At 39.6% G+C, this 17,630-nt stretch overlaps 1 protein-coding gene across 1 annotated transcript in view; it reads right to left on the bottom strand.

Moving 5' to 3' along the window:
• The window catches only part of trpc6b (transient receptor potential cation channel, subfamily C, member 6b), a 136,270-nt gene that overhangs the window by 19,084 nt on the left and 99,556 nt on the right, over positions 1-17,630 (bottom strand). Inside the window, exon 8 of the mRNA XM_052468726.1 lies at positions 4,929-5,124. Within this exon, the coding sequence (XP_052324686.1) occupies positions 4,929-5,124 (196 nt within the window). The remainder of the gene's footprint in view (positions 1-4,928; positions 5,125-17,630) is intronic.

Raw genomic sequence — 17,630 nt, 5'->3', positions numbered from 1 at the left:
GCAGCTTGAAGAACCAGGACACCGCCAAGACAGGACACTAGTCTATCTCCTGTTTCTATAGTGAGGCAGCATTATCTACAAGTACACCCCCTAGACAGGACACTATTCTTTCTCCTGTTTCTATAGTGAGGCAGCATTATCTACAAGTACACCCCCTAGACAGGACACTAGTCTATCTCCTGTTTCTGTAGTGAGACAGCTTGATGTACAGTACACCCCCTGGACAGGACACTAGTCTGTCTCCCGTTTCTATAGTGAGGCAGCTTGAAGTACCAGGACACCCCCTAGACAGGACACTAATCTATCTCCTGTTTCTATAGTGAGGCAGCATTATCTACAAGTACACCCCCTAGACAGGACACTAGTCTATCTCCTGTTTCTATAGTGAGGCAGCTTGATCTACAAGTACACCCCCAAGACAGGACACTAGTCTAACTCCTGTTTCTATAGTGAGGCAGCATTATCTACAAGTACACCCCCTAGACAGGACACTAGTCTATCTCCAGTTTCTATAGTGAGGCAGCTTGAAGTACCAGGACACCCCCTAGACAGGACACTAGTCTATCTCCTGTTTCTATAGTGAGGCAGCTTGATCTAGAAGTACACCCCCAAGACAGGACACTAGTCTAACTCCTGTTTCTATAGTGAGGCAGCATTATCTACAAATACACCCCCTAGACAGGACACTAATCTATCTCCTGTTTCTATAGTGAGGCAGCTTGAAGTACCAGGACACCCCCAAGACAGGACACTAATCTATCTCCTGTTTCTATAGTGAGGCAGCTTGAAGTACCAGGACACCCCCTAGACAGGACACTAGTCTATCTCCTGTTTCTATAGTGAGGCACCTTGATCTACAAGTACACCCCCTAGACCAGACGTTAGTCTATCTCCTGTTTCTATAGTGAGGCAGCATTATCTACAAGTACACCCCCTCGACAGGACACTAGTCTATCTCCTGTTTCTATAGTGAGACAGCTTGAAGTACCAGGACACCCCCAAGACAGGACACTAGTCTATCTCCTGTTTCTATAGTGAGACAGCTTGATCTACAAGTACACCCCCTAGACAGGACACTAGTCTATCTCCTGTTTCTATAGTGAGGCAGCATTATCTACAAGTACACCCCCTAGACAGGACACTAGTCTATCTCCTGTTTCTATAGTGAGGCAGCATTATCTACAAGTACACCCCCTAGACAGGACACTAGTCTATCTCCTGTTTCTATAGTGAGGCAGCATTATCTACAAGTACACCCCCTCGACAGGACACTAGTCTATCTCCTGTTTCTATAGTGAGACAGCTTGAAGTACCAGGACACCCCCAAGACAGGACACTAGTCTATCTCCTGTTTCTATAGTGAGACAGCTTGATCTACAAGTACACCCCCTAGACAGGACACTAGTCTATCTCCTGTTTCTATAGTGAGGCAGCTTGATCTAGAAGTACACCCCCAAGACAGGACACTAGTCTAACTCCTGTTTCTATAGTGAGGCAGCATTATCTACAAGTACACCCCCTAGACAGGACACTAGTCTATCTCCTGTTTCTATAGTGAGGCAGCTTGATCTACAAGTACACCCCCTAGCCAGGACACTAGTCTATATCCTGTTTCTATAGTGAGGCAGCATTATCTACAAGTACACCCCCTAGACAGGACACTAGTCTATCTCCTGTTTCTATAGTGAGGCAGCTTGAAGTACCAGGACACCCCCAAGACAGGACACTAATCTATCTCCTGTTTCTATAGTGAGGCAGCTTGAAGTACCAGGACACCCCCTAGACAGGACACTAGTCTATCTCCTGTTTCTATAGTGAGGCAGCTTGATCTACAAGTACACCCCCTAGATCAGACGTTAGTCTATCTCCTGTTTCTATAGTGAGGCAGCATTATCTACAAGTACACCCCCTAGACAGGACACTAGTCTATCTCCTGTTTCTATAGTGAGGCAGCTTGAAGTACCAGGACACCCCCTAGACAGGACACTAGTCTATCTCCTGTTTCTATAGTGAGACAGCTTGATCTACAAGTACACCCCCTAGACAGGACACTAGTCTATCTCCTGTTTCTATAGTGAGGCAGCTTGAAGTACCAGGACACCCCCTAGACACGACACTAGTCTATCTCCTGTTTCTATAGTGAGGCAGCATTATCTACAAGTACACCCCCTAGACAGGACACTAGTCTATCTCCTGTTTCTATAGTGAGGCAGCATTATCTACAAGTACACCCCCTAGACAGGACACTAGTCTATCTCCTGTTTCTATAGTGAGGCAGCATTATCTACAAGTACACCCCTCGACAGGACACTAGTCTATCTCCTGTTTCTATAGTGAGACAGCTTGAAGTACCAGGACACCCCCAAGACAGGACACTAGTCTATCTCCTGTTTCTATAGTGAGACAGCTTGATCTACAAGTACACCCCTAGACAGGACACTAGTCTATCTCCTGTTTCTATAGTGAGGCAGCATTATCTACAAGTACACCCCTCGACAGGACACTAGTCTATCTCCTGTTTCTATAGTGAGACAGCTTGAAGTACCAGGACACCCCCAAGACAGGACACTAGTCTATCTCCTGTTTCTATAGTGAGACAGCTTGATCTACAAGTACACCCCCTAGACAGGACACTAGTCTATCTCCTGTTTCTATAGTGAGGCAGCTTGATCTAGAAGTACACCCCAAGACAGGACACTAGTCTAACTCCTGTTTCTATAGTGAGGCAGCATTATCTACAAGTACACCCCCTAGACAGGACACTAGTCTATCTCCTGTTTCTATAGTGAGGCAGCTTGATCTACAAGTACACCCCCTAGCCAGGACACTAGTCTATATCCTGTTTCTATAGTGAGGCAGCATTATCTACAAGTACACCCCCTAGACAGGACACTAGTCTATCTCCTGTTTCTATAGTGAGGCAGCTTGAAGTACCAGGACACCCCCAAGACAGGACACTAATCTATCTCCTGTTTCTATAGTGAGGCAGCTTGAAGTACCAGGACACCCCCTAGACAGGACACTAGTCTATCTCCTGTTTCTATAGTGAGGCAGCTTGATCTACAAGTACACCCCCTAGATCAGACGTTAGTCTATCTCCTGTTTCTATAGTGAGGCAGCATTATCTACAAGTACACCCCCTAGACAGGACACTAGTCTATCTCCTGTTTCTATAGTGAGGCAGCTTGAAGTACCAGGACACCCCCTAGACAGGACACTAGTCTATCTCCTGTTTCTATAGTGAGGCAGCTTGAAGTACCAGGACACCCCCTAGACAGGACACTAGTCTATCTCCTGTTTCTATAGTGAGGCAGCTTGAAGTACCAGGACACCCCCTAGACACGACACTAGTCTATCTCCTGTTTCTATAGTGAGGCAGCATTATCTACAAGTACACCCCCTAGACAGGACACTAGTCTATCTCCTGTTTCTATAGTGAGGCAGCATTATCTACAAGTACACCCCCTAGACAGGACACTAGTCTATCTCCTGTTTCTATAGTGAGGCAGCATTATCTACAAGTACACCCCCTCGACAGGACACTAGTCTATCTCCTGTTTCTATAGTGAGACAGCTTGAAGTACCAGGACACCCCCAAGACAGGACACTAGTCTATCTCCTGTTTCTATAGTGAGACAGCTTGATCTACAAGTACACCCCCTAGACAGGACACTAGTCTATCTCCTGTTTCTATAGTGAGGCAGCATTATCTACAAGTACACCCCCTCGACAGGACACTAGTCTATCTCCTGTTTCTATAGTGAGACAGCTTGAAGTACCAGGACACCCCCAAGACAGGACACTAGTCTATCTCCTGTTTCTATAGTGAGACAGCTTGATCTACAAGTACACCCCCTAGACAGGACACTAGTCTATCTCCTGTTTCTATAGTGAGGCAGCTTGATCTACAAGTACACCCCCTAGCCAGGACACTAGTCTATATCCTGTTTCTATAGTGAGGCAGCATTATCTACAAGTACACCCCCTAGACAGGACACTAGTCTATCTCCTGTTTCTATAGTGAGGCAGCTTGAAGTACCAGGACACCCCCAAGACAGGACACTAATCTATCTCCTGTTTCTATAGTGAGGCAGCTTGAAGTACCAGGACACCCCCTAGACAGGACACTAGTCTATCTCCTGTTTCTATAGTGAGGCAGCTTGATCTACAAGTACACCCCCTAGATCAGACGTTAGTCTATCTCCTGTTTCTATAGTGAGGCAGCATTATCTACAAGTACACCCCCTAGACAGGACACTAGTCTATCTCCTGTTTCTATAGTGAGGCAGCTTGAAGTACCAGGACACCCCCTAGACAGGACACTAGTCTATCTCCTGTTTCTATAGTGAGGCAGCTTGAAGTACCAGGACACCCCCTAGACAGGACACTAGTCTATCTCCTGTTTCTATAGTGAGGCAGCATTATCTACAAGTACACCCCCTAGACAGGACACTAGTCTAACTCCTGTTTCTATAGTGAGGCAGCATTATCTACAAGTACACCCCCTAGACAGGACACTAGTCTATCTCCTGTTTCTATAGTGAGACAGCTTGATCTACAAGTACACCCCCTAGACAGGACACTAGTCTATCTCCTGTTTCTATAGTGAGGCAGCTTGAAGTACCAGGACACCCCCTAGACAGGACACTAGTCTATCTCCTGTTTCTATAGTGAGGCAGCATTATCTACAAGTACACCCCCTAGACAGGACACTAGTCTATCTCCTGTTTCTATAGTGAGGCAGCTTGATCTACAAGCACACCCCCTAGACCAGACGTTAGTCTATCGCAGGGCCTTATAGTAAATGGTATACTAACTATATCCTGTAAATTCCTCATACAAGAGCAGTATAACATGTTAACAAGTATCAAGACCAGAGCCTTATTATCTTTAAGGGACAATCAATGATTAGGTCATTCATTAGTTACCTCTATTTCCTGGAAGGAGTTATTGATCATGGCAATGAGCATGTTGAGCAGGACGATCACCATGGTGACGTTATAAACCCCATAAAGGATATAGCCGATATTCTCGATAAACTTATGGCCATTGTTGATCTTCACTGACTTGACTTCGGACAGGCCAAATATGGCCCAGAATAACGTCTTGAAACTTTCCTCAATCCTGGAAGGAACGAAAAGAGAAAGAGATCGGAGATCAATGTGTTATACCTGGATCAGAATGGGTTATACCTGGATCAGAATGGGTTATACCTGGATCAGAATGTATTATACCTGGATCAGAATGTATTATACCTGGATCAGAATGTATTATACCTGGATCAGAATGTATTATACCTGGATCAGAATGGGTTATACCTGGATCAGAATGGGTTATACCTGGATCAGAATGTATTATACCTGGATCAGAATGTATTATACCTGGATCAGAATGTATTATACCTGGATCAGAATGGGTTATACCTGGATCAGAATGGGTTATACCTGGATCAGGATGGGTTACACCTGGATCAGAATGTATTATACCTGGATCAGAATGGGTTATACCTGGATCAGAATGTATTATACCTGGATCAGAATGTATTATACCTGGATCAGAATGTATTATACCTGGATCAGAATGTATTATACCTGGATCAGAATGGGTTATACCTGGATCAGAATGTATAATACCTGGATCAGAATGGGTTATACCTGGATCAGAATGTATTATACCTGGATCAGAATGGGTTATACCTGGATCAGAATGTATTATACCTGGATCAGAATGGGTTATACCTGGATCAGAATGTATTATACCTGGATCAGAATGTATTATACCTGGATCAGAATGGGTTATACCTGGATCAGAATGTATTATACCTGGATCAGAATGTATTATATACCTGGATCAGAATGTATTATACCTGGATCAGAATAGGTTATACCTGGATCAGAATGTATTATACCTGGATCAGAATGTATTATACCTGGATCAGAATGTATTATACCTGGATCAGAATGTATTATACCTGGATCAGAATGTATAATACCTGGATCAGAATGTATAATACCTGGATCAGAATGTATTATACCTGGATCAGAATGGGTTATACCTGGATCAGAATGGGTTATACCTGGATCAGAATGGGTTATACCTGGATCAGAATGTGTTATACCTGGATCAGAATGGGTTATACCTGGATCAGAATGGGTTATACCTGGATCAGAATGGGTTATACCTGGATCAGAATGTGTTATACCTGGATCAGAATGTGTTATACCTGGATCAGAATGGGTTATACCTGGATCAGAATGGGTTACACCTGGATCAGAATGTATTATACCTGGATCAGAATGGGTTATACCTGGATCAGAATGTATTATACCTGGATCAGAATGGGTTATACCTGGATCAGAATGTATTATACCTGGATCAGAATGGGTTATACCTGGATCAGAATGTATTATACCTGGATCAGAATGTATTATACCTGGATCAGAATGTATTATACCTGGATCAGAATGTATTATACCTGGATCAGAATGTATTATACCTGGATCAGAATGGGTTATACCTGGATCAGAATGGGTTATACCTGGATCAGAATGTATTATACCTGGATCAGAATGGGTTATACCTGGATCAGAATGTATTATACCTGGATCAGAATGTATTATACCTGGATCAGGATGGGTTACACCTGGATCAGAATGTATTATACCTGGATCAGAATGTGTTATACCTGGATCAGAATGTATTATACCTGGATCAGAATGTATTATACCTGGATCAGAATGTATTATACCTGGATCAGAATGGGTTATACCTGGATCAGAATGTATTATACCTGGATCAGAATGGGTTATACCTGGATCAGAATGTATTATACCTGGATCAGAATGGGTTATACCTGGATCAGAATGGGTTATACCTGGATCAGAATGTATTATACCTGTATCAGAATGTATAATACCTGGATCAGAATGTATTATACCTGTATCAGAATGTATTATACCTGGATCAGGATGGGTTACACCTGGATCAGAATGTATTATACCTGGATCAGAATGTGTTATACCTGGATCAGAATGTATTATACCTGGATCAGAATGTATTATACCTGGATCAGAATGTATTATACCTGGATCAGAATGGGTTATACCTGGATCAGAATGTATTATACCTGGATCAGAATGGGTTATACCTGGATCAGAATGTATTATACCTGGATCAGAATGGGTTATACCTGGATCAGAATGGGTTATACCTGGATCAGAATGTATTATACCTGGATCAGAATGTATTATACCTGGATCAGAATGTATTATACCTGGATCAGAATGTATTATACCTGGATCAGAATGTATTATACCTGGATCAGAATGTATTATACCTGGATCAGAATGGGTTATACCTGGATCAGAATGTATTATACCTGGATCAGAATGGGTTATACCTGGATCAGAATGTATTATACCTGGATCAGAATGGGTTATACCTGGATCAGAATGGGTTATACCTGGATCAGAATGTATTATACCTGGATCAGAATGTATTATACCTGGATCAGAATGTATTATACCTGGATCAGAATGGGTTATACCTGGATCAGAATGTATTATACCTGGATCAGAATGGGTTATACCTGGATCAGAATGTATTATACCTGGATCAGAATGGGTTATACCTGGATCAGAATGTATTATACCTGGATCAGAATGTATTATACCTGGATCAGAATGTATTATACCTGGATCAGAATGGGTTATACCTGGATCAGAATGTATTATACCTGGATCAGAATGGGTTATACCTGGATCAGAATGTATTATACCTGGATCAGAATGTATTATAACTGGATCAGAATGTATTATGCCTGGATCAGAATGGGTTATACCTGGATCAGAATGTATTATACCTGGATCAGAATGTATTATATACCTGGATCAGAATGTATTATACCTGGATCAGAATGGGTTATACCTGGATCAGAATGTATTATACCTGGATCAGAATGTATTATACCTGGATCAGAATGTATTATACCTGGATCAGAATGTATTATACCTGGATCAGAATGTATAATACCTGGATCAGAATGTATAATACCTGGATCAGAATGTATTATACCTGGATCAGAATGGGTTATACCTGGATCAGAATGGGTTATACCTGGATCAGAATGGGTTATACCTGGATCAGAATGTGTTATACCTGGATCAGAATGGGTTATACCTGGATCAGAATGGGTTATACCTGGATCAGAATGGGTTATACCTGGATCAGAATGTGTTATACCTGGATCAGAATGTGTTATACCTGGATCAGAATGGGTTATACCTGGATCAGAATGGGTTACACCTGGATCAGAATGTATTATACCTGGATCAGAATGGGTTATACCTGGATCAGAATGTATTATACCTGGATCAGAATGGGTTATACCTGGATCAGAATGGGTTATACCTGGATCAGAATGGGTTATACCTGGATCAGAATGTGTTATACCTGGATCAGAATGTGTTATACCTGGATCAGAATGGGTTATACCTGGATCAGAATGGGTTACACCTGGATCAGAATGTATTATACCTGGATCAGAATGGGTTATACCTGGATCAGAATGTATTATACCTGGATCAGAATGGGTTATACCTGGATCAGAATGTGTTATACCTGGATCAGAATGTGTTATACCTGGATCAGAATGTATTATACCTGGATCAGAATGTGTTATACCTGGATCAGAATGTATTATACCTGGATCAGAATGGGTTATACCTGGATCAGAATGGGTTATACCTGGATCAGAATGGGTTATACCTGGATCAGAATGTATTATACCTGGATCAGAATGGGTTATACCTGGATCAGAATGTATTATACCTGGATCAGAATGGGTTATACCTGGATCAGAATGTATTATACCTGGATCAGAATGTATTATACCTGGATCAGAATGTATTATACCTGGATCAGAATGTATTATACCTGGATCAGAATGGGTTATACCTGGATCAGAATGTATTATACCTGGATCAGAATGTAATATACCTGGATCAGAATGTATAATACCTGGATCAGAATGTATTATACCTGGATCAGAATGTATTATACCTGGATCAGGATGGGTTACACCTGGATCAGAATGTATTATACCTGGATCAGAATGTGTTATACCTGGATCAGAATGTATTATACCTGGATCAGAATGTATTATACCTGGATCAGAATGTATTATACCTGGATCAGAATGGGTTATACCTGGATCAGAATGTATTATACCTGGATCAGAATGGGTTATACCTGGATCAGAATGTATTATACCTGGATCAGAATGGGTTATACCTGGATCAGAATGGGTTATACCTGGATCAGAATGTGTTATACCTGGATCAGAATGTGTTATACCTGGATCAGAATGGGTTATACCTGGATCAGAATGGGTTACACCTGGATCAGAATGTATTATACCTGGATCAGAATGGGTTATACCTGGATCAGAATGTATTATACCTGGATCAGAATGGGTTATACCTGGATCAGAATGTATTATACCTGGATCAGAATGGGTTATACCTGGATCAGAATGTATTATACCTGGATCAGAATGTATTATACCTGGATCAGAATGTATTATACCTGGATCAGAATGTATTATACCTGGATCAGAATGTATTATACCTGGATCAGAATGGGTTATACCTGGATCAGAATGGGTTATACCTGGATCAGAATGTATTATACCTGGATCAGAATGGGTTATACCTGGATCAGAATGTATTATACCTGGATCAGAATGTATTATACCTGGATCAGGATGGGTTACACCTGGATCAGAATGTATTATACCTGGATCAGAATGTGTTATACCTGGATCAGAATGTATTATACCTGGATCAGAATGTATTATACCTGGATCAGAATGTATTATACCTGGATCAGAATGGGTTATACCTGGATCAGAATGTATTATACCTGGATCAGAATGGGTTATACCTGGATCAGAATGTATTATACCTGGATCAGAATGGGTTATACCTGGATCAGAATGGGTTATACCTGGATCAGAATGTATTATACCTGTATCAGAATGTATAATACCTGGATCAGAATGTATTATACCTGTATCAGAATGTATTATACCTGGATCAGGATGGGTTACACCTGGATCAGAATGTATTATACCTGGATCAGAATGTGTTATACCTGGATCAGAATGTATTATACCTGGATCAGAATGTATTATACCTGGATCAGAATGTATTATACCTGGATCAGAATGGGTTATACCTGGATCAGAATGTATTATACCTGGATCAGAATGGGTTATACCTGGATCAGAATGTATTATACCTGGATCAGAATGGGTTATACCTGGATCAGAATGGGTTATACCTGGATCAGAATGTATTATACCTGGATCAGAATGTATTATACCTGGATCAGAATGTATTATACCTGGATCAGAATGTATTATACCTGGATCAGAATGTATTATACCTGGATCAGAATGTATTATACCTGGATCAGAATGGGTTATACCTGGATCAGAATGTATTATACCTGGATCAGAATGGGTTATACCTGGATCAGAATGTATTATACCTGGATCAGAATGGGTTATACCTGGATCAGAATGGGTTATACCTGGATCAGAATGTATTATACCTGGATCAGAATGTATTATACCTGGATCAGAATGTATTATACCTGGATCAGAATGGGTTATACCTGGATCAGAATGTATTATACCTGGATCAGAATGGGTTATACCTGGATCAGAATGTATTATACCTGGATCAGAATGGGTTATACCTGGATCAGAATGTATTATACCTGGATCAGAATGTATTATACCTGGATCAGAATGTATTATACCTGGATCAGAATGGGTTATACCTGGATCAGAATGTATTATACCTGGATCAGAATGGGTTATACCTGGATCAGAATGTATTATACCTGGATCAGAATGGGTTATACCTGGATCAGAATGTATTATACCTGGATCAGAATGTATTATACCTGGATCAGGATGGGTTACACCTGGATCAGAATGTATTATACCTGGATCAGAATGTGTTATACCTGGATCAGAATGTATTATACCTGGATCAGAATGTATTATACCTGGATCAGAATGTATTATACCTGGATCAGAATGGGTTATACCTGGATCAGAATGTATTATACCTGGATCAGAATGGGTTATACCTGGATCAGAATGTATTATACCTGGATCAGAATGGGTTATACCTGGATCAGAATGGGTTATACCTGGATCAGAATGTATTATACCTGTATCAGAATGTATAATACCTGGATCAGAATGTATTATACCTGTATCAGAATGTATTATACCTGGATCAGGATGGGTTACACCTGGATCAGAATGTATTATACCTGGATCAGAATGTGTTATACCTGGATCAGAATGTATTATACCTGGATCAGAATGTATTATACCTGGATCAGAATGTATTATACCTGGATCAGAATGGGTTATACCTGGATCAGAATGTATTATACCTGGATCAGAATGGGTTATACCTGGATCAGAATGTATTATACCTGGATCAGAATGGGTTATACCTGGATCAGAATGGGTTATACCTGGATCAGAATGTATTATACCTGGATCAGAATGTATTATACCTGGATCAGAATGTATTATACCTGGATCAGAATGTATTATACCTGGATCAGAATGTATTATACCTGGATCAGAATGTATTATACCTGGATCAGAATGGGTTATACCTGGATCAGAATGTATTATACCTGGATCAGAATGGGTTATACCTGGATCAGAATGTATTATACCTGGATCAGAATGGGTTATACCTGGATCAGAATGGGTTATACCTGGATCAGAATGTATTATACCTGGATCAGAATGTATTATACCTGGATCAGAATGTATTATACCTGGATCAGAATGGGTTATACCTGGATCAGAATGTATTATACCTGGATCAGAATGGGTTATACCTGGATCAGAATGTATTATACCTGGATCAGAATGTATTATACCTGGATCAGAATGTATTATACCTGGATCAGAATGGGTTATACCTGGATCAGAATGTATTATACCTGGATCAGAATGGGTTATACCTGGATCAGAATGTATTATACCTGGATCAGAATGGGTTATACCTGGATCAGAATGGGTTATACCTGGATCAGAATGTATTATACCTGGATCAGGATGGGTTACACCTGGATCAGAATGTATTATACCTGGATCAGAATGTGTTATACCTGGATCAGAATGTATTATACCTGGATCAGAATGTATTATACCTGGATCAGAATGTATTATACCTGGATCAGAATGGGTTATACCTGGATCAGAATGTATTATACCTGGATCAGAATGGGTTATACCTGGATCAGAATGTATTATACCTGGATCAGAATGGGTTATACCTGGATCAGAATGGGTTATACCTGGATCAGAATGTATTATACCTGTATCAGAATGTATAATACCTGGATCAGAATGTATTATACCTGTATCAGAATGTATTATACCTGGATCAGGATGGGTTACACCTGGATCAGAATGTATTATACCTGGATCAGAATGTGTTATACCTGGATCAGAATGTATTATACCTGGATCAGAATGTATTATACCTGGATCAGAATGTATTATACCTGGATCAGAATGTATTATACCTGGATCAGAATGTATTATACCTGGATCAGAATGTATTATACCTGGATCAGAATGGGTTATACCTGGATCAGAATGTATTATACCTGGATCAGAATGGGTTATACCTGGATCAGAATGTATTATACCTGGATCAGAATGGGTTATACCTGGATCAGAATGGGTTATACCTGGATCAGAATGTATTATACCTGGATCAGAATGTATTATACCTGGATCAGAATGTATTATACCTGGATCAGAATGTATTATACCTGGATCAGAATGTATTATACCTGGATCAGAATGTATTATACCTGGATCAGAATGGGTTATACCTGGATCAGAATGTATTATACCTGGATCAGAATGGGTTATACCTGGATCAGAATGTATTATACCTGGATCAGAATGGGTTATACCTGGATCAGAATGGGTTATACCTGGATCAGAATGTATTATACCTGGATCAGAATGTATTATACCTGGATCAGAATGTATTATACCTGGATCAGAATGGGTTATACCTGGATCAGAATGTATTATACCTGGATCAGAATGGGTTATACCTGGATCAGAATGTATTATACCTGGATCAGAATGGGTTATACCTGGATCAGAATGTATTATACCTGGATCAGAATGTATTATACCTGGATCAGAATGTATTATACCTGGATCAGAATGGGTTATACCTGGATCAGAATGTATTATACCTGGATCAGAATGGGTTATACCTGGATCAGAATGTATTATACCTGGATCAGAATGTATTATAACTGGATCAGAATGTATTATGCCTGGATCAGAATGGGTTATACCTGGATCAGAATGTATTATACCTGGATCAGAATGTATTATATACCTGGATCAGAATGTATTATACCTGGATCAGAATGGGTTATACCTGGATCAGAATGTATTATACCTGGATCAGAATGTATTATACCTGGATCAGAATGTATTATACCTGGATCAGAATGTATTATACCTGGATCAGAATGTATAATACCTGGATCAGAATGTATAATACCTGGATCAGAATGTATTATACCTGGATCAGAATGGGTTATACCTGGATCAGAATGGGTTATACCTGGATCAGAATGGGTTATACCTGGATCAGAATGTGTTATACCTGGATCAGAATGGGTTATACCTGGATCAGAATGGGTTATACCTGGATCAGAATGGGTTATACCTGGATCAGAATGTGTTATACCTGGATCAGAATGTGTTATACCTGGATCAGAATGGGTTATACCTGGATCAGAATGGGTTACACCTGGATCAGAATGTATTATACCTGGATCAGAATGGGTTATACCTGGATCAGAATGTGTTATACCTGGATCAGAATGGGTTATACCTGGATCAGAATGTATTATACCTGGATCAGAATGGGTTATACCTGGATCAGAATGTATTATACCTGGATCAGAATGTATTATACCTGGATCAGAATGTATTATACCTGGATCAGAATGTATTATACCTGGATCAGAATGTATTATACCTGGATCAGAATGGGTTATACCTGGATCAGAATGGGTTATACCTGGATCAGAATGTATTATACCTGGATCAGAATGGGTTATACCTGGATCAGAATGTATTATACCTGGATCAGAATGGGTTATACCTGGATCAGAATGTATTATACCTGGATCAGAATGTATTATACCTGGATCAGAATGTATTATACCTGGATCAGAATGTATTATACCTGGATCAGAATGGGTTATACCTGGATCAGAATGTATTATACCTGGATCAGAATGTAATATACCTGGATCAGAATGTATAATACCTGGATCAGAATGTATTATACCTGGATCAGAATGTATTATACCTGGATCAGGATGGGTTACACCTGGATCAGAATGTATTATACCTGGATCAGAATGTGTTATACCTGGATCAGAATGTATTATACCTGGATCAGAATGTATTATACCTGGATCAGAATGTATTATACCTGGATCAGAATGGGTTATACCTGGATCAGAATGTATTATACCTGGATCAGAATGTATTATACCTGGATCAGAATGTATTATACCTGGATCAGAATGTATTATACCTGGATCAGAATGGGTTATACCTGGATCAGAATGTATTATACCTGTATCAGAATGTATAATACCTGGATCAGAATGTATTATACCTGTATCAGAATGTATTATACCTGGATCAGGATGGGTTACACCTGGATCAGAATGTATTATACCTGGATCAGAATGTGTTATACCTGGATCAGAATGTATTATACCTGGATCAGAATGTATTATACCTGGATCAGAATGTATTATACCTGGATCAGAATGTATTATACCTGGATCAGAATGGGTTATACCTGGATCAGAATGTATTATACCTGGATCAGAATGGGTTATACCTGGATCAGAATGTATTATACCTGGATCAGAATGGGTTATACCTGGATCAGAATGGGTTATACCTGGATCAGAATGTATTATACCTGGATCAGAATGTATTATACCTGGATCAGAATGTATTATACCTGGATCAGAATGTGTTATACCTGGATCAGAATGTATTATACCTGGATCAGAATGTGTTATACCTGGATCAGAATGTATTATACCTGGATCAGAATGTATTAATACCTGGATCAGAATGGGTTATACCTGGATCAGAATGTATTATACCTGGATCAGAATGTATTATACCTGGATTAGAATGTATTATACCTGGATCAGAATGGGTTATACCTGGATCAGAATGTATTATACCTGGATCAGAATGGGTTATACCTGGATCAGAATGTATTATACCTGGATCAGAATGGGTTATACCTGGATCAGAATGTATTATACCTGGATCAGAATGTATTATACCTGGATCAGAATGTATTATACCTGGATCAGAATCGGTTATACCTGGATCAGAATGTATTATACCTGGATCAGAATCGGTTATACCTGGATCAGAATGTATTATACCTGGATCAGAATGTATTATAACTGGATCAGAATGTATTATACCTGGATCAGAATGGGTTATACCTGGATCAGAATGTATTATACCTGGATCAGAATGTATTATAACTGGATCAGAATGTATTATACCTGGATCAGAATGGGTTATACCTGGATCAGAATGTGTTATACCTGGATCAGAATGTATTATACCTGGATCAGAATGTGTTATACCTGGATCAGAATGGGTTATACCTGGATCAGAATGTGTTATACCTGGATCAGAATGTATTATACCTGGATCAGAATGTATTATACCTGGATCAGAATGTATTATACCTGGATCAGAATGGGTTATACCTGGATCAGAATGGGTTATACCTGGATCAGAATGTATTATACCTGGATCAGAATGTATTATACCTGGATCAGAATGGGTTATACCTGGATTAGAATGTATTATACCTGGATCAGAATGTATTATAACTGGATCAGAATGTATTATACCTGGATCAGAATGGGTTATACCTGGATCAGAATGTGTTATACCTGGATCAGAATGTATTATACCTGGATCAGGATGGGTTACACCTGGATCAGAATGTATTATACCTGGATCAGAATGTGTTATACCTGGATCAGAATGTATTATACCTGGATCAGAATGTATTATACCTGGATCAGAATGTATTATACCTGGATCAGAATGGGTTATACCTGGATCAGAATGTATTATACCTGGATCAGAATGGGTTATACCTGGATCAGAATGTATTATACCTGGATCAGAATGGGTTATACCTGGATCAGAATGGGTTATACCTGGATCAGAATGTATTATACCTGTATCAGAATGTATAATACCTGGATCAGAATGTATTATACCTGTATCAGAATGTATTATACCTGGATCAGGATGGGTTATACCTGGATCAGAATGTATTATACCTGGATCAGAATGTATTATACCTGGATCAGAATGTATTATACCTGGATCAGAATCGGTTATACCTGGATCAGAATGTATTATACCTGGATCAGAATCGGTTATACCTGGATCAGAATGTATTATACCTGGATCAGAATGTATTATAACTGGATCAGAATGTATTATACCTGGATCAGAATGGGTTATACCTGGATCAGAATGTATTATACCTGGATCAGAATGTATTATAACTGGATCAGAATGTATTATACCTGGATCAGAATGGGTTATACCTGGATCAGAATGTGTTATACCTGGATCAGAATGTATTATACCTGGATCAGAATGTGTTATACCTGGATCAGAATGGGTTATACCTGGATCAGAATGTGTTATACCTGGATCAGAATGTATTATACCTGGATCAGAATGTATTATACCTGGATCAGAATGTATTATACCTGGATCAGAATGGGTTATACCTGGATCAGAATGGGTTATACCTGGATCAGGATGTATTATACCTGGATCAGAATGTATTATACCTGGATCAGAATGGGTTATACCTGGATTAGAATGTATTATACCTGGATCAGAATGTATTATAACTGGATCAGAATGTATTATACCTGGATCAGAATGGGTTATACCTGGATCAGAATGTGTTATACCTGGATCAGAATGTATTATACCTGGATCAGGATGGGTTACACCTGGATCAGAATGTATTATACCTGGATCAGAATGTATTATACCTGGATCAGAATGGGTTATACCTGGATCAGAATGGGTTATACCTGGATCAGAATGTATTATACCTGGATCAGAATGTGTTATACCTGGATCAGAATGTATTATACCTGGATCAGAATGGGTTATACCTGGATCAGAATGTATTATACCTGGATCAGAATGGGTTATACCTGGATCAGAATGGGTTATACCTGGATCAGAATGTATTATACCTGTATCAGAATGTATAATACCTGGATCAGAATGTATTATACCTGTATCAGAATGTATTATACCTGGATCAGGATGGGTTACACCTGGATCAGAATGTATTATACCTGGATCAGAATGTATTATACCTGGATCAGAATGTATTATACCTGGATCAGAATGGGTTATACCTGGATCAGAATGTATTATA

This window comes from Oncorhynchus keta, chromosome 18 (genome assembly GCF_023373465.1).
Source record: "Oncorhynchus keta strain PuntledgeMale-10-30-2019 chromosome 18, Oket_V2, whole genome shotgun sequence".
Taxonomy (NCBI): Eukaryota; Metazoa; Chordata; class Actinopteri; order Salmoniformes; family Salmonidae; genus Oncorhynchus; species Oncorhynchus keta.
This window is presented reverse-complemented; position numbering and strand designations above follow the sequence as displayed.